The 25,165-nt window shown below is 37.0% G+C and overlaps 1 protein-coding gene across 1 annotated transcript; it reads left to right on the top strand.

Moving 5' to 3' along the window:
* The first annotated feature begins 1,584 nt into the window (after window positions 1-1,584).
* avpr2ab (arginine vasopressin receptor 2a, duplicate b) lies at window positions 1,585-23,653 on the top strand. Its single transcript, XM_082144435.1, has 6 exons — window positions 1,585-1,937; window positions 15,086-15,469; window positions 16,367-16,612; window positions 16,697-16,843; window positions 18,274-18,898; window positions 21,544-23,653. The coding sequence occupies exons 2-6, from the start codon at window positions 15,089-15,091 to the stop codon at window positions 21,744-21,746; spliced, it is 1,602 nt and encodes a 533-aa protein (XP_082000561.1). The 5' UTR covers window positions 1,585-1,937; window positions 15,086-15,088; the 3' UTR covers window positions 21,747-23,653.
* Window positions 23,654-25,165: the final 1,512 nt, after the last annotated feature.

Genomic DNA, 25,165 nt, shown 5'->3' with positions numbered 1-25,165 from the left:
TAAAAAGCAATCCAGCCCCCTGTCAGTGGAAATTAATAACAGCTGGTTCAGTCCCAAATGATGGCCTACAAAAAGGTCTCATTGCCAAGGTGTCACACAAGACACATCTCATGATGGGTAAAAGCAAAGAGCTGTCTCAAGACCTTCGCAACCTAATTGTTGCAAAACATAATGATGGCATTGGTTATAGGCGCCATTCTAAGCTTCACAACTCTTCTGATTATTCTTTTCACTCCTCTATCAGAAATCTTGCGAGGAGCATTGGTCGAGGCAAATTTATGGTGAAATTATTGTCTTTCCACTTCCGTATTATGGCCCCAAAAGTGTTTTGCAACAATTAGGTTGCGAAGGTCTTGAGACAGCTCTTTGCTTTTACACATCATGAGATGTGTCTTGTGTGACACCTTGGCAATGAGACCTTTTTGTAGGCCATCATTTGGGACTGAACCAGTTGTTATTAATTTCCACTGACAGGGGGCTGGATTGCTTTTTAATTACTGTAAGTTTTCAGCAGTTGTCTTGGCTTTCCATGCCTTTTTGCGCCTCCCTTTCTTCATGTGTTCAATACTCTTTACATGTGTCATTTCACATTATTACACTTAACTTAATTTCTGAACTTATTTTTGTTTGTTTCTTTGTATGTATGGCTTACTTGGGTTGTTACCAACATCTGGTGAAAATTTCATGTCAATAGCACCTTTGGAAATATATTTACTGAGAAAAATGATGACGTGTTCAATACCCCCGCTGTACTGTAAAATCACTGATAAGAAACACCTTCTTTAGTTCTTTGATATCAGTGAGTGAAAATTAATTTGAGCTAATCCATATAAGAATTTTATTTTTATATATATACTGTGCTTTTGTATACTTCATGAAAGTGAACACTAACAGAATTGTGTTAAAATGCATTTTGACTATGGGTTCATTTAAAGCCATTTAAATATGTATAGAAAAATCTATTCATAAGGCATAGGCTAATGATCCTTTTTGAACAAAAATTAGGAATTACTGAGTGAATCCAACAAAATGCAAACAAGCTGTTTTAAATGTACAGGCATTACCCATTCAGCCTTATCCCAGTATGCTCTGGGGCATGAATAATTCATATTTGACAGTTTGCAAGTGTATTAACACTGTTGTTGTTGATTTTGTCACATTATTGTCTTGATATGTCAGGATGAGTTTGTACTTGAAATTATACGTTTATTACGCACATAAACAAATATTTTATAATTGTATTTTATTTACTTAATGTAAATAGGAAAGTGTCACACTTCCATTCAGAAACACAGTGGTTCAGTTAACTCAATTATTGTATTTTTTTTTTTTATGATCTATTTACAGTGACTCATTTTGAATAATTCATTTTAAGAAGCTTATATGATTGATACATAATTCTATACATAGATGTGTTTTTAATTAATAATGTTGCTTGTAATCTGTTGCCATGATTTTATTGAGTGTATATATACACTGTATCATTTCCCCATATTCTAGATGACACTGATCTGTATGATTAAAGCAGCTGGAGTGTGGATGAAGGCTAATGAGGGGAGGAGTTCATGGAGAGAGGGAGACAGTTGGAGGAACACAAGTAGACCAGGCAAAATACGTTTACTGCGCTCACTAGATCAGAGTATATACTGAGACATAACTGAAACTGACAGAGCATGAGAAAGAAATAGGCTATAGACGCACTTTGCTTTTCTGTCTGACATCTGGACGGACAGGAGCAAATTTAACTTAAATAATTTTTCATAATCCCTAAGCAAAGTCACAATGGTAAACGGTGGATATCTAAAAGAGATTCAGAGTCAAGACAGAAGGCGTGGACGTGGCATGGACAGAGCAATATGTGGCTTAGTTCGTGAAGAAAACTGTGGATTATATCGCAAAGTGAAATACTTACAGTGAAGAAAAGGAGCTGACTGAAGGTAAGTGCTGCTAATCAATCAGCGGTCGCATATAGCGCTTTCTGTTCGCGCGCACCACTAAACTATGTCCCTCACGTGCTCTCTTCAGACACTACAATGTCAAACATGATTTTAATGTTGAATATATTTGGTTAGGATTATGTATTGAGTGTTTGACCATTGGAATAAATAGCGTTCCTGCTGTTCCTAATGGCTAAAAATAATACAAACGAAAATTGCAAATGATAGCCTGTATTAAAACTATATTCTGTCTTTTTCAAATTATCTGAAGGTTATCTGAGGGCCAATAAGGTGCATTTTTATTTTGTTAACCCCAAAAAGTTGACTATTGCCATAGACCTATGTATTTTCTTACTTTATAGGCTTGAGATTTTTAAAAAAAGAAAGAAAAAAAAAAGATAAAGGGGCATTAAATAATGTGTTAAAATCATGTGGAGTTAGAGTATACTTTTGACTTTTATGACTTTAAAATGTTTAAAATTTCAGTAATTTTAACAGGAAAAGAATGTAAAATACAGTAAGTTACTAACTAAGTTACACCTTAAATTACTTTAAAAATGTTCTTTGTAATAAAATATGAGTTACCTTATAATCTATGATTACAATATATTTTTTGTCAAAGCAATCCCTAAAATATTGATTAAAGCAAGTAAAAAGTGAGTCATGATAAACAGTAAAAGGATGTTCCCATAATTCTCTGTATGACACGTCACATTTAATCATATTTAACTTATAGGTATATAGCCTATATGTAACATTTTATGTTGCTTAGTTAATATTTGATGTATTATTTTAATGTCATGTTTTTTGTGTTTGTGTGGGTAATATTGAGCATTCTCTTTACATATTAAGCTAAATGCTCATTGAGAACTTCAACTTTATAAGCTTTGTTTCATCATGTAATGTTTAAATAGTTCAAGTGATATATTAAATATGTTAGTTAATGATATGTTTAAAAAGTAAAATATGCCTGAAAAACTGCCATCATTATTTATGAATTTCTGGCAAAGACAGAGCTCCCAGTTTTTGACAATACATCTTACGGGATTTTTTACTGTGTAGAATATGGGTAGAATAGTTTCTGTTTTGTCACCGGTAAAGTTAAAGCGTATGCATGGGTGCAGCAGCCAACTAGTTAGGTTAAATCACAGTTCAGTTGTCAGTTCAGAGTCATCTGCAGTACAGTGCTGAAATAATTAACTTGTAGAACACAATGTGAACAGTACTTTTTACAGTTCATACAAAGTATTCATAAAATTAATTCGCTTCATCTCATTTTGAGGTAAACACACATTCTGAATGGTGGAATTATATGGCTGAGGTCAGCTGGAAAGGTCTCTATACATCCATCACTCTCATATACACATGGAGGCCTGTGTTTCAGAGCGGCACTAATTGCACTTGATGCTTTTCATTTTCCTCTTAATTAGGACTTTAAAATGCTTTACAGTCTTTTATGAAAAGCTTTATCCATGAACGCCTGATGATTTGCTGGACATTTGGTCATAGTGATAATGTAGAGTGATCACATTTGTGATTGATTGCCTTCTAAATGATTTTGTGAAGTGGAACTTTGGCTTATCATATGAGAATTTCATGTTAGGCTATAAATTATTACAAATATTTTCATTTAAAAGGGCTATACACTCACCGGCCACTTTAGGTACACCTGTTCGGCTGCTTGTTAACGCAAATATCTAATCAGCCAATCACATGACAGCAAACATTTAGGCATGTACAGTAGACATGATCAAGACGATCTGCTGAAGTTCAAGAATGAACATGATGCTGTTGATGCTGACCATCAGAATGGGGAAGAAAGGGATTTAAGTGACTTTGAACGTGGCGTGGTTGTTGGTGCCAGACTGGTTTGAGTATTTTTGAAACTCCTGATCTACTAGGATTTTCACGCACGACCATCTTTACAGAGTTTACAGAGAACTGTAGTGAGTGACATTTCTGTGGGTGAAAATGCCTTGTTGATGCCAGAGGTCAGAGGAGAATGTCCAGACTGGCTCGAGCTGATAGAAAGGCAACAGTAACTCAAATGATCACTCGTTATAACCGAGGTCTGCAGAAGAGCATCTCTGAACGCACAACACAACAAACCTTGAAGCAGAAACAGGACTATAGCAGCAGAAGACCACTCAGGTGTCACTCCTGTCAGCTGAGAACAGGAACCTGCAGAGGCTATGATTCACACAGGCTCACCAAAAATTGACAGTAGAAAATTGGAAAAATGTTGCCTGGTCTGATGAGTCTCTATTTCTGCTCCGACATTTGGGATAAAAAGCATGGATCCAAATGCCTTGTATCAACAGTTCAGGCTGGTTGTGGTGTAATGGTGTTGTAATGGTGGGGGGGATATTTTCTTGCCACACTTTGGGCCCCATATCAATTGAGCATCATCATCAACACCACAGCCTACCTGAGCATTGTTGCTGACCATGTCCATCCCTTTATGACCACAGTGTATCATCTTTTGATGGTTACTTCCAGCATATCACAAAGCTCAAATACACTCAAACTGGTTTCTTGAACATGACACTGAGTTCTCTATACTTAAATGGCTTCCACAGTCACCAGATCTCAATCCAATAGAGCACCTTTGGGATGTGGGGGGACGGGAGATTTGCATCATGGATGTGCGGCAATTGCATGATGCTTTCATGTCAATATTGACCAAAATCTCTGAGGAATGTCTCCAGTACCTTGTTGAATCTGTGCCATGAAGAATTAAGGTAGTTCTGCTGGTAAGGGGGCCCAACCGGGTACTAGCAAGGTGTACCGAAAGTGCACATAAACTGGCCAGTTGAGTGTAGAATACGGAAATGTGAGGTCATTAAACAGAATAGCTCTTTCGGCATTATCCTGAACATTAGCATTCGTTTCATGTGTGATTGAACGGAAGAGAGGCTCTCGGGAGTGCATACAAATATCACATCCTTTTGATTTTCCCGGCAAAATTTCCTGAGTCTTTTGCATAAAAATCAGTCTACATGCTTTCGAAGACAACCTAGAAAGTCGGGAAAGGTCTTGTTTTTTTTATTTTGTTACAAGCTGTTCACATATTGTCAATAAAAAAGCTATTAATACACAAAATAAAATTCTTACATATAGCTCCTTTTACATTCCATGCATTAATCCATAGAACAAAAACTAAATGCAGTAATTAATTAAAATCTTCAGTGCGTTGCATGCTTAATTGTTCAGGATTTAGAAAACAAAAGTAGCCATGCCATGGAACCTGTTAACTCTGCAAAACTGGAATCTCAGTTGTCTTGAGTCAACATGCGTGACCTGCTTTTGTTGAAACCTTACAAAGCTTTATGGATTTTTGGACTGAGAGAAAACAAATACTAGGTCAAGTTAGGTTGCAAGTGCCCCACAGCTGTTCCAAATTTCAGCGGTGTTTACCAGAGTTGCACTAACATAGGCTGGATTCATGCCTAAATGTTAATGTGCCTTACTAAGAACTTTGAAATCATGGAGAGAATATAGAGTTATAAGTAAACAAACGTAAACACTCTGTGAACCTTAGAGGTTTCAAAGTCCATCGATGTCTGATGATGTATTCACTTATGGTTCCCTTGTGTATGGCCCGGACTATGCACAATAAAGAAGGATAAAAAGGTATGGAATGTTTGCTCGTATTGTTTTTGTAGTTTCGATTGTGTTATTTTCATTGTTTCCAAGGTTTCGGTGTGTTTGTAAAGACTGCTAAACTGTGATCTGTTTAAACAGGGATATATGTAATGAGTTAATGAGTACATGTAGACCAGCCAGTAGAGCATGAACCTGTTTCCAAGATCTCCATGTCCTCGTTCTCTCACTCACACACACACACACACGTCTGGTTCACTATCTTTGTGGGGACTCTCCATAGACTTAATGGTTTTTATACTGTACAAACGGTATATTCTATCTCCTTACACTAACCCTACCCCTAAACCTACCCATCACACACAACTTTCTGCATTTTTACATTTAAAAAAAAACCTCATTCTGTATGATTTATAAGCTTGTGTACCCATGGGAACCTCTATTTAGGTCCCCACTGTGACACGATTCCCCATGAGTATGTGTGCATTCAGGTTGTGTGCAAAAACATGTACACACACACACACACCATTCATACATCACATTTAAATGTTTTAATGTACCTGAAAAACTGTAAAATGAAGAATATTTGCAAAAAAAATTTGCCACAACTATACCTCACTATACTATACTATACTATACTATACTATACTATACTTTAGTAAAATGTCTCTCAGTGTTGGAGGAATGCGGGTGTGTTCTTGGGCAGGACTCTGGGATTCTGACCCGAGCACAGAACAGAGCTGAAACATGAAAGGACAAACAGACAGCAGAAATGGGTTAGATAAACAAAAGAGCTAACATGAAAATAGGTGGATCACTCAGTCATCCTTCCTGTGGTGTGGCTGTTTTCCTGTGATTGACAAAGACGCAAAATAATAATAAAGAAGGATCGAGATATACTTGCAAGTGTTTTTTCTTGGAAACAGCCAGGACTATGTAGAATGACCTTTTATGTGTGCAGTTTGCATTCAAAAGTTGTATACCTTTTTAAACAGTGAAAATGCATTATTTTCTAATTAAATTAAACTATCAACATTGCAAATTTAAAGGAAAAATGTAATTGATAATTATCATGAGTTTGTGATCTATGTTGTCATCTGCTATTTTTTCAGTCAGGATTTGTATTTGACCAGTGACATAAGGTACCTTGAAATAACGGACCATATAAGTTGACACTAGAAAAAGTAGTGCAACCCACTAGATATCGCTGACCACAAAACCAGAGGAAACCAAGAAACGCTGTGACCCATTTCAATTCCCCATTATAATATCATTGTTTTTCAGATTATCAAACTCATGATCATTTTTATTATCACCTTGAACTTGATAACCTGATTATCATGTTTTCAAGCATGATTTGATCCAAAGAACATCTTGAACTTCATTGGAAACGAGAACATCTGACCGTCTGTACAAAAAACATAATTAATGTCACAATAATTTGATTTCTGACCTAAAAAAAAAAAGGTGTAGAATCTGAAATATTACTTAATTATACATTATCATTTTTCTTTGTTTTTCATTCTTCAAAACCCTTAAACTTTCAAATTTAAAGAAAAAATATGGTCTTTTTGTGATTCAGACAATTCCTTATATTGAAAAAAAGATCCACTGCGGTTAATTGCCACTTTTCCTTCATTCCCTCTATTCATCCTGCTTTTCCTTTCCAGATAGCGATGCTGCACTATACAGTAGCTTTTCCTGCTGTGAGGCATTCCTGGGGGGGTGTTCATAAATTAGGGATTACTTTCCTTACACGTCTTTTTCACCTAGTCCACCAGACAGGCACGCACACAGATTCCAGTGTAGCCACATAACACGCTGATCTGATGTGCTGACGTACATTGATAAATTCCTTATCTGCACTTCATCACTGCTCAGTGTGAGATCGGTCCACACACACTCAGTGGCAGAAGGATCATCAAAAGAAATCATTATGATGGACCTTCTGAACCTATTTTCTATTTTCAACATGAATATTATCAAATGTAGTATTATCTTTAGCATTTATGAGACACTATTTTCTCATTTCACACAAGCTGAACAATAATTATATCACATTGGTTGAAGCAGAGGAGGAAGCAGGATCTATGTGCACCAGTCCTTTATTAAATAAACTCAAAACTTCACAAAAACAGACTCAGGAACAGCACAACCAACATAGTACAATGTTAAGAACTGACAAAGACTGAAGACACAGGGCTTAAATACACAAACAAACAGGAGAGCTAACAAGATAAGACGAGACACACCTGAACAGATCTAACTAATCAATATGTAACCATAGAAACAAACAGGCAGGGGCGGAGGAAGACTAAACTGAACTAATAAACAAAACGGACTGCCAATGTTACAAATTAACTTCACAATTAAGATGTAAATTTACCTTATTAGTTAATTGTTTTTGTGAGATGAGTATAGCTCCTTATCATTCCTTAGCTATGTTGTCATCTGCTATTTTCTCAGTCAGGATTTGTTTTTGACCAGTGACATAAGGTACCTTGAAATAACGGACCATATAAGTTGACACTAGAAAAAGTAGTGCAACCCACTAGATATCGCTGACCACAAAACCAGAGGAAACCAAGAAACGCTGTGACCCATTTCAATTCCCCATTATAATATCATAGTTTTTCCGATTAAGAACTACATTTCTGAAACTGCATATACTACACATATAATGAAGAATGATTAAATGCATGTATACCCATACGGCAATAATAATAATAATAATACAATTCTGGGTAAAATGTATTTTAAATACACATCTTAAACAGTGTGGCTTAAGAAAATATATGTTTGAAAATTAAAATAGATTTTGTGTAACTTTCAAATGCCAAAAAAAAAAAAAAAAATGTGTTCATATGTATTTTGGACAACATAAATATATTAGATAGTTTTAAAAAATGGATAAAAAATCTATGATATATATGTATAATTATCAAATTTTCCACATGTGTATATTTATTTTGTGTGCAACAAAATTCAATTTATTTATAGTATACTAGCAGTTTAACCAGTGAATTTGGCCCTGCCCCTGACACAGTATACAGTAAGTAGCATTTATATTAATACTTAATTTAAACTTAAACATTTATTTATATTTGTCACATAAACATCAGGATGATACACGTAAGAGTGCACTTAACAGCTTGCTCCCTAATTTTAAAATTCATTTTACAATTAAAAAATTTGCAGGACGTATTTTTGTATTCTCTCTCTCTCTTATATCTCTGTCCGTGTCTTTTAGTATGTTCTCTCTTATTTTTCACCTTTATTTATTTATTTGATGGCAAAAGGCACCTTTAGAAAGTGCTGTTAAAGGGTCATGTGCTCAAGTCCCAGTGCAGCCCACTGCTGTGCCATGAACGTCCTTTCCTTCTCTCATATGACCCTGGACTGGCACAGAACACCATCACTTTTAAAATGACTATTTACCCATGAGCATCATTCAGCATCTGAAAGGTATTGCGCATCTGAAGCTCAGCTTTCGATGAAGTGAAGAGCCAGGTTGAGCTTTGCTAAAACTGTTACTGTGCAGTTGCTTTTGACCTGGAATAGAAGCTATCAAGGACAGCTTGATCTGCTGAAAGGACGATATTTACGTAAAAATCCGATGCTGTGAACAGCAGAGGTGACAGAGAGATGATACAAACTGAGAGAGGAGCAAAGGAGCGAGAGATGGATGAGTGCACTGCTGCTCTCCACAGTTGGCTTTCACATCCTCCACTCTCATCTCTTCTTTTTCAATCTACCCCCTTGACCTCCAAGCAGAGCACCACGGGAAACGGGAAATATTTTTAGTGTCCGTCTGATAACCAGCAGATGAAGGTTGAAGAGACAGAGGACATGTCTCTGTTTGGTGTGGTTTTGCTCAGATTCTTTGATTGCTCAGAAATTGCTCTTTCCTAGCTCAGGAGACTTGTGATGTGTCTTCTAAAATCTTTAGGAGAAATAAAAACACATGAGACATTTGTTGACATACACTAAGGCCTTGTCCACACTAATACTTTTCATTTGAAAACACATCTTTTTCTCTCTGTTTTGGCCTTTTGGGAGCTTTTATTAATGAAAACAAAGCTTTTTGAAGACGCTCTCCAAAGTGGATACATTTGAAAACGGCATTTTCGTGTTGAAGTGTGGACTGTGAAACCGGATCTGAAAACGATGACGCATGTTTAGTCATGTGAACCATATTGTACCATTAAATATTCATGTTTATACGGGTATTGTGCCTGTTATCTGTTAGCTATTCACTTTCACGCTGTTGCTAAAATATGTTACTTTGACAGAAGATTCACTCGCATTTGCTGTCCTGTGCCAAAACATGAGAGCAGTTGCGTTTTAGACCAAACAAATAATGGTGAGTGCGAGTGAGTGCGACCTAAAATATGTAGCTAAATAAAATGATCCCGCCAGATGATTTGTGTGATAACTTGATTAGCCTATGTCTTGTTCTGTCTGTATCATCTCTGAGCTTTTATGAGGGTTTACACATGCACTGTAAGGCGAATTTAGAGTTTTCCTACGTTTCAGTGTGGATGAGAAACTTTTGGAAAATGCTTGAAAATGTTACTGTGAACGGAGAGCGTTTTGAAACGAAAACTCAGTTTTCAAATCCGGATTAATGTAGACGAAGCCTAAGAGTTTAGAGCTATAAAATCCATGCAGATAGCAAAGCTCACATACTTAAGTCCTCAATCCCAGGATTGGAAAAATCACAATGAGTAGGTAGGCTCATGTAAAAAAAGGAGACTGTAGTATAAAATACTGTTCACATTTCATAAGAATAACATTCCATAAGGAAAAATTGACAAATATATTTCTGGTCAAAAAAATACAGAAAAATATAAATAGACATTCACACAATTGGCCAGTCAGTGTTTAAAAAAAACGAATTCTCTTACGCTCTACAAATCTGACCACACTGTGCGATATTGTTGCGATCTCTTTTAAAACCCTTTGTGATATTTCTGTTGGAACCTAAATGAGATCTCTTTCATATCTCAGTTGTTTTTTCTACAGCAGTGAAATTATAGCCTGGAAATCTAGACCTAAATCTAAAAGATTAATGGTCTGGCGTCGACTAATGAAAATCGGCCAGCTCGTGGGGCGGCACCAAGCATGCATTTGAAAATCTCACTGCACGCAATTGGATAACACTACGACCAATCACAACAAGTTATCGCTTAGCTACCAGCAGAGCTAACTGATAGATTAGACTCTTACCGTATCCGGTCGGCAAAACAGCAAAAACGCCCTTCTTGCAAAGGAACGATTCGAGCGCCGTCTTCTGTTCCTCTTTTAGAGAAAAGTCTAAATCTTTCATTGTAGCGGCCAAAGCCGTTTCAAACAAATGGTGTTCATCCATAACCATCTTGCAATGTTTACTAATGACTTCGCGCTGTCGTCATCTCGCCTCTGGCCCGCCTATATCAGATAACCCAAATGATTGGGCAGCTCAGAAAGAGGGGCATATTTAATGAGCATCATTACTCGACACCAGAGTAACTCGCTGAGCAAATTCAACTTGTGCTCTCGCGAGAACTCTGGATTATCAGGGTAGTGAAATTACAGAGAGCAAATGAGTCTCCTGCAAAATCTGAGATGGAGACTTCATTAGCTCTTCCTGTAATCTCTCTGCTGTATAGGAGAAACAATTGAGATATGAACGAGATCTTATTTTGGGGATTTATCTCTCCAACGGGCAGATTTGACTGAGCGGATCATACACACATGCCCAGCAGGGGCAAATCACAGAGCCGCTTTCAGCCTCCTGATGAATAGCCAGTGCCAGCATCAGAAACATTTAAAGACCCCGAGCACACTAGGAGGCTCTTTCTGTAATTTCCCAGGAGGTATCAAAGTAGATAATGGAAAGTAGTCAGGACATGCAAAGACGGCAAAACTGACACCAAGCAACTGACGGGTTTTCAGCGGGCGACGTCAAAGGAAGACCTACATTAATTTCATTAGGACTCCAGCTCCGAGGGGGCTATTTCTGTTGTGAATTGATTATGTAAACACAAGATGAAAAGCGCCACTCCAGATGGAGAGAGTGAGAGCAGGAGGAATGAGTGAGAATGAATGAATGAAGTGAATGAAATATTGCAGGTCGCACAGACTTGGGCTTGAATCAAGAGCTAATTTTAAAACAAATTGCATTCGAGAGCTTTCTGGTTCCATTCTCGCTAATCCACACATAAATCAAACAAAGCGACGGGAATACACTTATGGAAGACAAAACAGCACACATGAGCTTACAAACACCAGAAGAATGAAAGAAAAAAATCAGGGAACACAAATGCAAAGACTAGTATTCAGTATTAGTATTCAAATGATTTACACTACCATTCACAAGTTTAAGGTCAGTAAGATGTTTTTACTATTTTTGAAAGAAGTCTCTTATGATCACCAAGACAAAAAAACAGTAATATTGGGAATTTACTATATTTAAATTACATGCATTCTATTTGAATATATTTTAAAATGTACTTTATTCTTGTGATGGCAAAGCTGATTTTTCAGCATCATTACTCCAGTCTTCAGTGTCACATGATCCTTCAGAAATCATTCTAATATGATGATTTGCTGCTCAAGAAACATTTATTATTATTATCAATGTTTAAAACAGTTCTGCTCAATATTTTTGTGGAAACAGTGATACGTTTTCAGGATTCTTTGATGAATGGAAAGTTCAACATAACAGCATTTATTTGAAATAGAAATATTTTGTAGCTGGGTATAGTGTAGGTGCAACTGTGACAGCTCCCGTTGATGAGTGACCGTAACATTACTGGATTTGTTTGAAAATAATATTTAACTGTGGTTACTAAACACTAAATATGTTCCATTTCTGTATATAATAAAGAGTATAAACTATATATAATTGCATCTATAGTACAGTAAGATATGTCAACATTTGAACCACTTTGAAGTGTTTTTTTATTTTTACATTCGTATCATTTGATATTTGAGTAAGCTGAAACCCAATACTTGCATTTCACTGGCACGCAATGAATTCTGGGGTAGGCAAGGCCGCGAAGGATCCATCCATATATCCTTCATTTCACGGGAAACAAATGACGCATTTGGAGGCCGCATTTGAAGGAGGACAGCCTTCATCGTGCCTCGGTGACAATCGGCCTTTGGATGCGGCCTTTGAAGGATGCAGCCTCTTAAGTGGGACATTGCTAACAACAGCCACTTGATTTTTATTCCTGAATGAATCAGCGAATCGGTTGAATAAATGACTCGTTCATTAACACAGTCACTTTCCATATGTCATAATCCAATTATCGTTTCATTTTGTCATTCATTTCATATTTTTGTATTCAAAATGTTATAAGACATTAATTTCATTACGCTGTGTAAATGCATTTACTGCCCTCTAAACTGTGTAAATACAGTTTGGCTTCTTTGCAAACTCTGCATTGCAAAGATGGGCTGATACTGATTTAATTGGTATTGTCATATAATTCTAATTTGACTACATTTAAGAATTTAACATTAAAGATGACATAATGGTTAGGAAAAAAATCCTATTTAAAAATACCCCTGGAAATCCATTTGAGGGCAAATATTTCCCCTTATGGGAAATTAATTTCTGGTAGTGATAGATGGCCATGAATATAAAAAGACTCTTCATCTCTGGCTTTATTGTTCAGTGTTATTTCAAAGTGTACACTCGAATCGATACTAGTCTGCACTTCACGTCAGAGTAGCCTAAATGCATTCGCTCCGCACTGTCCAGCCCTTACAAAAATTTACTATGTATAGTTTTATTATAGTAAAAGTGTAGTAACCGTGTCTTTTTGGCGGATTGATTACTATTTGTACAACCACAGTTTTACTACAAATACCATTAAACTATGGTTAGTGTAGCAAAACCATGGTTAATTTGTGGTTACCATGGTTAAACTATATTGACCATGTTTTGGGGGTTTTATTTGTAGTAAAACCATGGTTAATTTCCGTGCATCGCGCAGCTTTGCCACACAGATTTTGATAGTTGGTCTGTTAAATAAAACAGGCAGTGTGCCAAATATGTAGGCTAGGGGTAATTGTGTATGAAGATGCGAAGTAAATTAATATTTTTGAGCTAAACTAATATTTCATGGCACGCGTGGGTGAATTTATGTCTACTTTTTATGTTCATGAGAAGGGTCGAATATGTGATAAATTAGTGTTTTTCCCCATTTTTCCGTTTTGAAGACAAAAACGAGAAAACTAATTATCCGAAGGTACACGGACCCCGAAGCCAGCACACGGACCAGTGTATCTCCAAAGTGTAAATAAAGATGTTAATAAATCTAGTCTTTCGAATCCACTTTTGTAAGACTTACTGATACAGATGCACATTTTCTCCTAATTTATAGTGGCAGCACTCTTAACAATAACCCACACTGTTCTGCCTTTATTATCCGATGTTGTTTTCTTAAATGCTTTTGCACTTTCACTCTTTTACTCATATTTGATTTACTATATTTCCTTAATTCCAGTATGCATGTAAGGTAAATTGCTTTAAAAAACTTTAAAAGCATGACATTTATGAGCGTATTCAGTAAATTAGGCAAAAATGAAGTTTAATGTAAGTAAAAGCAAACTTACTTTTCATTTCAGTTATACACATGTCAGCACATAATAATTATAAAGTCTGCATTCTTCTCTATTTAGTCCCTGAAAGCCTGTCCTCCTGCCTCCCCCTCCCATCCATGCCTCAGTATCCTCAGTACGCTGTGTATCCAAAAGAGAGATTAAAACCATAATTGTTCCCATATCTCTTTAGTTTTTTTCTCAGTCTCACTGCAAATATGTTTTCCTGTGTCTGGAGATAAAGGATGAGTAAATACCAAGAGATTCTCAGAGTTGCCTTTCAGATATTTGCTAAATAAATTTGCTTAAATGTGTTTTAGCAGCTGGTCATCATTACCACGCAGCATCTTAATGAGGCAGATACAAAGAGAACAGAGGTTTTTTTAAAATGTTTTATGAAGAGATTGCAGGGTTCGGAATTGAAAGACAATGATTCAACTCTGTATTTAATACATTTATCTAATTTTATTGCCTCTTTCTCTCAAACAAACCTATGATATGATATATATGTCGATAATTTAACAAGTTATGTGCGCATCTACGGTGGAAACAAATTTCCACTCGAGGTCAAATAAAACTATCTATCTAAACCTCAAAACTACCCTCAAAGGTTTGAGTACATGTATCATAAGTTTCTTTATGTTTTAGATAATACACAATGATTTACCGTGTTTTAAGAGCTTTCTCTAAAACCTCCCCAAAAACAGAAGTAGAGATGGAGAATTTAATTTGAGATGATATGGAAGACATCCTCCTAATGTTCTCATTTGATTTAGACGACACCATTCCATTACTCGTGTAGAAGAGCTACAGAAATAGCCAACAAAATTCAATTCATTTGACCTAATTTTATTAAAATGATTTACAACTGTTTGTTTACCAATTTAGGCCAGAGAGGGATCAGTATTAGAATGTTTTAGTTTTGCCTCTCACATCTGTCCTTGTTGTAGGTCATGAGGATGGCCTCTTGGGAAAAGAATTTGGGTCAGCCCAATCGCTCTGTGCTGGAGATGGAGGGGCCACCAGACCTGTCCAGCTCCCTCTTCAATCTCAGCAGCAGTTATGGGGCCACAGGTTCTTTCCTCTGGCTGTTTCCATCAGAGAACGTCACGTGGACCACCATGAGGCCCACAATGCAGCCAGTTGCCCCTCCACGGGTACGGGACCAAGCCTTGGCCCAGGCGGAGATTGGGGTGCTGGGGCTGGTGCTTGCTCTCACTGCTCTGGGTAACGGATTTGTGCTGTGGGTGCTGCTGCGTAGGAAGAAACATGCTCCCATGCACCTCTTCATGGTCAATCTGTGCGTGGCTGACCTGGTGGTGGCCTTCTTTCAGGTAACTGCCTCTTCAAAGTATTAAAATGATGAGTACGGAGAAAAGAGCGGGTAATGAGTAATCATTGACCTCGGTGGAAACATAGTGAGACTACATTTATTAAAATGCAGTTGACGTATCAGGCGTGGGAGTAATGATGTGTCAGCAGGGAAGTTGTATAAGTTGTAGATTAATATTAATCAAAATAATTGTGATATGGCTTTTGTGCAAAGGCTGAAATTTATTTAAATAAGCGGGCCACGTGCTTTACAAATGTTACAACAGTAATATTTCTTATTTTGTTTAACATTTTTATTTAATAGTAATTAAGAAACAAAATAATAATGAGAATTATACTATTTATATAATGACAAACATTTTGGCCAATTTATGCATTCCTAAAAACAAGCACAGCAGACCTGAAACTTAAAAAAACAAACACAAACACACTTAAATGAAATCTCAATCACATTTTTTATCAGAAAAATTGAAATGTATCTTTTTTTCTAAATCGTGCGTCCCAAGATGTTATCTGCTAATGTGACAAAGAATGTGTTTGTCATGGTAAAATAATGACAGTTCAATCATGACAACTCCTGAAATAGTTTTAGCATGTTAATAGATAAGATAATGTTAATGTATTTGGTCTTGGTGGACAAGATCTCATACACATGTTGTTTCAGAGAAAGTGAGCATGTAAGATCTGCTGCTGCTGCATACATAGACATAAATCTCTTAGTTCTAGACAGGTGGAGCTGGTGGAGGTGGAGGGTTTCAGAGGAACTCTGATAGCGCACTGCAGGACCAGCTTACAGCGAACACAGCGAGGCCAATCAGCTTGTGCCATGTAGTAAATGATGTACCATCTAGAGTTTCATGATCATAAATTCTAATTATATGTTTTTATTTTGTCCCCAGGTGCTGCCACAGTTAGTGTGGGACATCACTGAGCACTTCCATGGCCCTGACGCTCTGTGCCGCTCCGTCAAATATTTGCAGATTGTCGGGATGTTCGCATCATCCTATATGATCGTGGCCATGACTGTGGATCGGCACTATGCCATCTGCTGCCCCCTGCAGGCGTATCGCGGGGGCGCGCCCTCTCGCTGGAACACCCCTATCATGGTCGCATGGGGCCTGGCCCTCTTGCTCAGTTTACCACAGGTGAGGAATACATCTCAGATCATTCCTGACTGATATATTTAATATGTTGTTCAAGCTCATGACTCTCTGCTCGCTCATACATAGGTGTTTATCTTCTCACGGTCAGAGGTGTCCTCTGGGGTGTTTGAATGCTGGGGCCACTTTGCTGAGCCATGGGGTCTTAAAGCATACGTCACCTGGATGACTGTGGCTGTGTTCGTATTGCCAGCCTTAATCATCACTGTCTGTCAGGTATCTCCAGCTCATTCTCTTTCCCTCTCAATCTCTCACTCCCTACTCTTTTTATTTTATTTTATTTTTTTATGATATGGCTTTGACATCTCTCGTCTAACAATGCTTTATAGAATAAGAAAGTGGTGAACACTATGCAAATGTTAAAGACTTAGCATGTTTAATGGAAATTAATAGGTGAGATTCAGAATTCGGCATTATGGAGTTTTGGCTTTCTTTTGACTCATTTTGACGTAGTGTTCCTTTAGTTTAAAACAAAGAGCAAGGCACTAGAAATCCCAAGTTAATGGGTTTGATCCCTAGAATGCATGAATTGATCAAATGTATACCTGAATGAATGAATGCAATGCAACATATTTTAGATAAATCGTAAAATGTAAATGACTACTCGCACTTTTGCTAAGCCTCACTTAACTCTTCCCCGCCATTGACGGACATTTCCGTCATTTATGAGACAACGCTTCCCTGCCGTTGACTATATGCTAGGGGACGCTATTTGGCATCTTCTGAAAGAGTACTGAATATCCTGATCAAAACACATGGGAAGAAGAAGCAGAAACAAGCGATAACATGTAAGCAGATGCATATGTAAAATAACGCGGTCATCAATATTAAGCAACATATAAATCAAAACTGCCTAATGTTACAGAATGAAATGTCAACCCAGGGCGAGCTAAAGCACTGCAAGCATTAGGGGTGTTGATGGACTCGATCTACTTCTGAATCCAATCTGAATGTAGTTTTTTTACAAAAACACGTTTTTCTCATCTTTTTGCTCAAAATGTTGCTTTTTTATGAAACTTACCCACATTAAAGTGTCGATAAAAAAGAATACATTAAACTAGAATAAAACAGGGTTTTTATTTAAAAACAAAGGCTCTGTTCTTTCTTTCGACATATTGCATGTTCAGATATTCATACAACAAAATATTCTGGGGGCCATGACATTTTTGTGAAAATGATCAAAAACGCTGGTAATGGCTGGCAAAGAGTTGACAACTCTTGCCAAGCATAATTGTCTCAGACAAGCTCTAATGTAAGTCTTTGGAGGAGCTGTGTGTTTGGATAGTTTTATTGAAATATTGTAAACTGCATGACAATTTCCAACACATTTTTACCACTTTATGAGCATGGTTTACCAAAAATAACACTGTTCACAGAAATCTCCTATGGGATGTTCTGTAAAGTCTGTGTTGTCTGTGTTATTCCTGTGTAGAACATGATTTCCTCAGATTAGGAATGATTATTTGAATTAAATGTAATACTTTCAAAACAGCCACAGATTTTTATTTAGCTATATACCACCATAAAATGTTTGCTACAATTTAAATCCAGGAACTTCACTGGAATTTAAAAGTTAAAAGCATTCTTAATGGCACACAACTCTGGTAGGACTATTTTTACATTGATATATCTCTTTTTCATCTCAGGTTCGCATCTTCAGAGAAATCCATGACAATATTTACCTGAAGTCAGAGCGGGTGGTGACGGCAGAATTCAAGAGGAACTCTGTCTTCTTCCACTTTGCTCAGCGGGAGGGGGGCAGGGGAAGGAGCAGAGAGAGAAACAGACAGAGCAGACACACTCACCAAGCTGACAGCAGTTTCAGTCAAGCTCACTGCAGCCCCTCACATCGTGCCAGAGAGGAAGACTACTCTCAGACTTTACCCTGCAGGAGCTCTATCTGTGAGCCCTGCTTTGGGCCCCGCCCCTCTTCAGACAGCTCCTCCCCTTCCATCACAACTCACCAGCAAAACACCCCCAACCATCTCTCAGACCCCTCCCATTCTCAGTCATTATCAGCCAATAGCGTTTGTGCATTGGCTGGACATCCAAACAGCTCTGGAGCTTCTGAACTGTGGCCAGATGTGCTTCCAGATGCTTTTCCCATTCCGACAGAGTATTCGCACCCGCCACCTCTCCCAGGTGTGACCAAGGCCATGTCTAAGACAGTTAGGATGACTCTTGTCATTGTGCTGGTCTACACCATCTGCTGGTCTCCCTTCTTTATTGTTCAGTTATGGGCAGCCTGGGACCCCAACCCACCAAACCAAGGTCAGACTTTAACTACTGTAGATATACATACATGTATGTACATGTCCTGTATAGTCACACAACATATCGCCCCATTTTTCATCTGTGCTGGTTCTGGAAGAAAGTTCTTTTTTTTTTCATTTCTCCCATAGGGATTTTAAAATAGTCTTCATTAAAGAGTTATAAGCCATGAACCAACCAATCAGCTACAAGGTGAATCACAACACTGAAACTTTGGTTTGCAGAAAAAGTTTTTGTACCTAATGGTTTTATTGAGGGAAAGAACTACAATCCCATGAAGGATTACGAACAGCATAATCGAATTAAAAACATTGGAGAAATATAAGACTACTCATTTACAAATGTTGATATATATATATACAAACATTTCAGTATTTTGAGAGCATGAGAGATTGCCTCGATTACATAATTTGCAGTGCCTCATGGGAGTGGGCGGAGCTATTTTGGAGCGTGTTGCTTTTTTGACTCACTGATTGGTGTAATTTTCTGTTCAGAATCATGGGTGATGTAGTTTTTCACCAGGAATTCCACTGTTAAACACGATTATTTAAAAAATACGATGAAATCATGCGGCCTGACGGCTTCAGCAGAGGCAAATACCATGGATTAACAACCTCGTGGCTCACAGTAGGTCTGTCTTAAAAGTTTATAAGCTATCGTTAAAAAACTATTTCCTTATGGAGAAAATGAATGGAGTTTTTTCTCGTGGAACCTGACTGTTGCACACTAGTTCTTGGATGCCATAAACACTGTGCCGTATTTTTAAAAGGGTTCATAACATAATAGGCAATATTTTGTAATAGGAAATTGCTTCATAATCATGCAACACGTTTCATCAAATCGGAGACGATCTAAGCTAGAAGAGACAGTTCACTCGCCAAAAATTAATGGGAGAAATCGCAAAGATCAATATCGTGTCAGTCTGAAAGTCCCGCCGTTTAGTTAAAAGTTCCAATTAATTTTTTTCGATACAGACTATACAGACTTTTTTCGTGCATGTGAATTAGTTAACTTTGTTAATTAGACACCAAACAATTTTAAGTTAAATAAGTTATTTTATCTAAAGAAGTCAAATTTAGTATACCATTGTTGTAAGATTTTATGGCTGGTTTGAAAAAGACACTACTGTTCAAATGTTTGGGGTCAGTTCAAATTTTTTTTCAATTTTTGTTTTTCAATATGTTCATTCAGCAAGTATCCATTTACTGTCACTTTTGATACATTTTAAACATTTCAAATAAATGTTCTTTTGAAATTTCTATGATCAAGGAAAAAATGACAGCTTCCACAAAAATATTAAGCAGCACAACTGTTTTCAACATTGATAATAAGACAATGTTTCTTGAGCAGCAAATCATCATATTTGAATGATTTCTGAAGGGTCATGTGACACAAGACTGGAGTAATGATGCTTAAAATTCAGCTTTGCCATCAGCAGGGTGGTGTTAAATAACCAAACAATCAACACATTCTCCAGGAATCTCTCAAAAACAGAGGTGCCTGTTCTTGGAAATCTACCTTCCAGCAGAGTTTCATTCCAAGTACAATCAAAAACACATGAATCAGTTCATCAGGGTCTTCAAGTTTACTGGGAAATTGCAGGCAGGTGTGTTAGAGCTTGGCTGGAACTAAAGTCTGTGGGAGGAGAGATCTCCAGAAGCAGAAATAATCAATCATGGTTTCAATGAGTCCCTTTTTATTTTCCTCTTCTTTTTTAACTGCCCCCCTGCTTTCTTTCCCTTTAAAACAGAAACAGAAAAACACCTGCTCACTCGCCTGAGTGTTGGGTAATCTCATTGGTGTTTACACCTCTGTATTAAACTGGACTTTCTGCACAGTTTGACCAGCCACCTGGTAACAAAATCACTATGAAAATCAGCACAATTACAGCATTTTAAAGTTCTACATGGCTTATATCCCCCCACCTCACTTGTTTTTTAGTCAGCTTATACAAATGACAGTAAAGACATTAATGTTACAAAATATTTCCATTTCTAATAGAAATGTAGAATTTTCTATTCATCAAAGAATCCTGAAAAAAAGATTAAGCGGCACAACTGTTTTCAACATCGATAATATTAAGAAATGTTTCTTGAGCAGCAAATCGGCATATTACAATGATTTCTGAAGGATCATGTGACACTGAAGACTGGAGTAATGGTGCTGAAAATTCAGCTTTGACATCACAAGAATAAATAACACTTTCATTATAATAATATTTCACAATATTATTGTTTTTACTGTAGTTTTGATCAAATAAATGCAGCCATGGTGAACGTCTTCTTAAAAAACTTACCAACAACTTTTCAATGGTAGTGTATTATATATGTCTTAAATGCAAATTCACTGTGTTAGTTTGTAATTAATTTATGGCCTTTTTCCTTACAAAAACTACAGCTTCTGTCCAAATAATTACAGTTAATGTCACTACTGCAAAGTCATAATCCCATATATGAATATGGGATTATTATTTGCATTTGTGTTAGAGTCTTTAAAGCTATTATTCCAAGCGATTTTAAGATTTTGACCTGGTAGATGATCTCATAGACTTGAACAGATTATTATCACAACGATATTGCTATATTGTCAATGCAGTTGACTAATACACACAAATGGCTCTGAGTTGACTTTTATCTCTTATACAGGGGCTGCTTTCACTATCCTGATGCTGCTAGCCAGTCTAAACTCCTGCACTAACCCGTGGATCTACACAGCCTTCTCCAGCAGTGTGTCCCGTGAGCTGCTCGCACTGCTGCGCTGCCAAACCGGATCCCCACGTCGAGGTTCCCTGCCGGACGACTCAACCACAACTCACACGTCAACCAACACCAAGGACTCCATATACTGACCTCTGGCCTGACTCTACTACACACACACACACCAGCACATGGCAAACACACCACTGATGTGATGGGCTAGACCCTTTCCCAAATGCTACTCTTTGCCCTCATTTCGGTGACAAAATGGCGGATACATTTGGGCTCGTGAACAGCCTTTCACCCTACGATCTTATGAACTTCACAAGGCACGCGCCAACTCCACAATTGTGCATGAAGTGCGCCGTTTGATACAGGACTGGGGTAATGTCCACACATGTCCTTTAGATTCAGGTACATGGTGGTTACACAATATGAACAGCAGATACTGATCCATTAATAACAACTTGCATCACTTTGAAAGACAAAACCACATCGCCATGCCTAGTGCATTTTACAGACAGCTGTCCATTCAGTCACACGAAAACAGACTGGAGTGATGAATCAAAAGCAAGAGGAAGAGGAGGAGGAGGAGGGGGGGGGGGGGTGTTAGGAAGCAAAGGATCGGAGGTCCTCCATTGTTCTCCATCTTTCTTTCATGCCTCAACCGAGTGTTTTCATAGATTAGCATCACAGGATTATACCAGAATTCACAGTACAAAGTAAGTGTGGAAAAAGCATGTGAACAACACATACAGAATGGAGAAAGCGTTATCTGGATATACTCGAGATAGCTGGCAAAGACCAGCGGCAAGATGCTGCGAATTAGATCGTCAGAAGTTTAGGGGAACATATTCACCACCAGCAAGAATGTTACGCAAATATCAGCCTATGACATGGGAATCAAACACAGTGACAGCTTAGTGATTTTCTGAATTATATGTCAAATCTAAAGAAAGACACTGTGAATTGAATTGGTCTACAGTATTTGAGTACTATGATTAGAATTGCTGCAGTGAAAGGGTTTACAGCAGGCAAAAATCTACATTTGACAATTTAACTTTTTTTTTTTTTTTTTTGAAGAAACAGGGTAATGGTAAATGAACAGCAATATAGGTATAAGTATTGTAGGTAGCAACATTTTGAGAGCAACTGCTACAGTTGAAATCTCTACATTATGTACATATGTAAAAACTAATCACACCAATTTCAGTTTTGTCCACAAGTTTGTCACTCTTTTAGCTCTCTACCTCTGCTCTTTGTTTGATTTTGTGTTAAAAGTTCTATTTTGTCTCATTTGGAATCGGGACCATTCACATGCTTCAGAGTAACTTATTTGTACAGAAAATATTAACATAATAAAGAAGTGTAAAAGGATTGAGAAAAAATTGACTACACTGCAACTTAAGCGCCTTATTATAAAGAAAAGTATTATATACATATGTACATGTATGTTTGTAACGCACAGATTCTTGAGGTACTTGGTTAGTGCAATTAGGAATTCAGTAGAATTGTGGTAGTGGTAGTTCAATCTAACACTTTTGAGCGCTAATCTCACCCCTGCAAGTATTTATTAGACACACACTTTTCAAGCATTTTAGAATTGATTTGGAAAGTCTAAAACTCACTCTTTGGGAAAGCCTTACTCTCATAGCTTGAGAAAATAGTTGTTGTTTTTTCCAAATATTTTGGCCTTTCACATTTCATGCTTGATGACAAAAGGATTGAGATCGGAAATGCATTAATATTTCCTCATTTAACAAAGGAATTGGTTACAAATCATATAATTGAACAATCAATTTTGATTGGCACAAATGTACTGTTCTCTCCATGATATTGTCTAACAGTATATCAATGATGACCTTGATTAACTGTAAACTACTAACTATTAGATATTAGTAGTAATCATATTGAAACAATTCTGAGAAAACTAACAGCTAGTGACCTTTTTAATATCCTCAATGCATAATGATGAATATAAATCACATATTTGATACATAAGATATGCAGTACCTAAATATGATTGACAATGTAATAAATTATTTTTTATATTACTTTACTATGTTGTTATTTATTTATTTCCTTTTTAATTGCTTCATCTTCATAAGGTAACTTGTATATATATATATAAACTTGTATAACCAAAAAAAAGTTTTTTTTCCTCACATTCATAGGCCTCAAAAACACACTTTTGTTAAACATCAGTTTTGATGAACTGCAAGGAAATATGCATAACTCACTTGAATTGTTTACACCTCACATATGTTGAGGTTATTTAATTAATCGCACCAAAGCAATGGTAATGTTTTTCTTTATTTTGTTGCACTGGTTGATATACAAATGGAAAATGATTGTAAAATGTTTTTTCAAAAAATGTTCAGTTATATCATTGTAGAAATACTCTATTCGCAGTAAATCGAGAATAATTTACTCCTCAATGGTACCATCCATTTATTTATGCTTATAACTAAAAATACTGAGTGGACTTGCTTTGTGAATTAAACTTGAGATAATGATGCAAATGAGAAGTGCAAATACATTGCAAACATTATTTGAGATTAGTTGCACAGCTATAATTTTATGAGAATTGACTGTAGACAATCGAGTCTGGCACTCGTGTCAGCCTCTACTGCTACTTATCCCGGATATTTTTTGGCATGTGAATGACTCTATGTTGTTGGTGGGGCTTATGGAACAATAGAGCTAAAAAAAACAAAATACATTATAATATGGATATCCAGTGCAACCATATGCTTGTGGATTTGCTTTCGGTCTACCCTGCCTTTGCTGACTGGGAGATGACAGGCAGACGGGTGGCATGCCTGGGGTCAAAAGTGGTGGCTGCATGTACCCGTCTCTTTCCTTTATGCAAAGAAACTTTACAAAAACATGACAGGCTATTTTTGCCTCTGCATCACAGATGAGAAACTCATACTATCTCCAGATATAAGAAGAGCCACCTGTTTTAAGGGGAATTTCACCAGTTTAATTAGAAGATACTACAGTAGACTATCTCTCTTAATCTGAAATCTCAGTTTGAGTGCTACTGCAAGATGCCTGATGTGATCATCACCATCAGATCCCACTTAGAAAGATTAACTGTAATGCACAGCACATTCTTACATGCACGTTAACCCCTGTTAACTGGTTAATCAAGCATGTCTTAAAGGGTCACATGCTAGGAGAGGACAGAGAGAAATAGAGACTGGATATGTTCAGAATGGAACACTAGCTTACAACTTACTGAATACTGTGCAGCACTGAATACAGTCTTCTTATATACAGTCCAGGCCAAAAGTTTGGAAACATTACTATTTTTTATGTTTTTGAAAGAAGTTTCTTTTGCTCATCAAGTCTGCATTTATTTGATCAAAAATACAGAAAAAAAAAGTAATATTGTGATATATTATACTATTTAAAATAATTGGTTTTCAGTTTATTATACTTTAAATGATCATTTATTTCTGTGATGCAAAGCTGAATTTTCAGCATCATTACTCCAGTCTTCAGTGTCACATGTGACATCCAGTCTATCACATGATCCTTTAGAAATCATTCTAATATTCTGATT

The sequence above is a fragment of the Leuciscus leuciscus genome (assembly GCF_965113295.1).
Source record: "Leuciscus leuciscus genome assembly, chromosome: 18".
Classification (NCBI taxonomy): Eukaryota; Metazoa; Chordata; class Actinopteri; order Cypriniformes; family Leuciscidae; genus Leuciscus; species Leuciscus leuciscus.
Note: the sequence above shows the minus strand (reverse complement) of the source record. Positions and strands in the feature narration are given on the sequence as shown.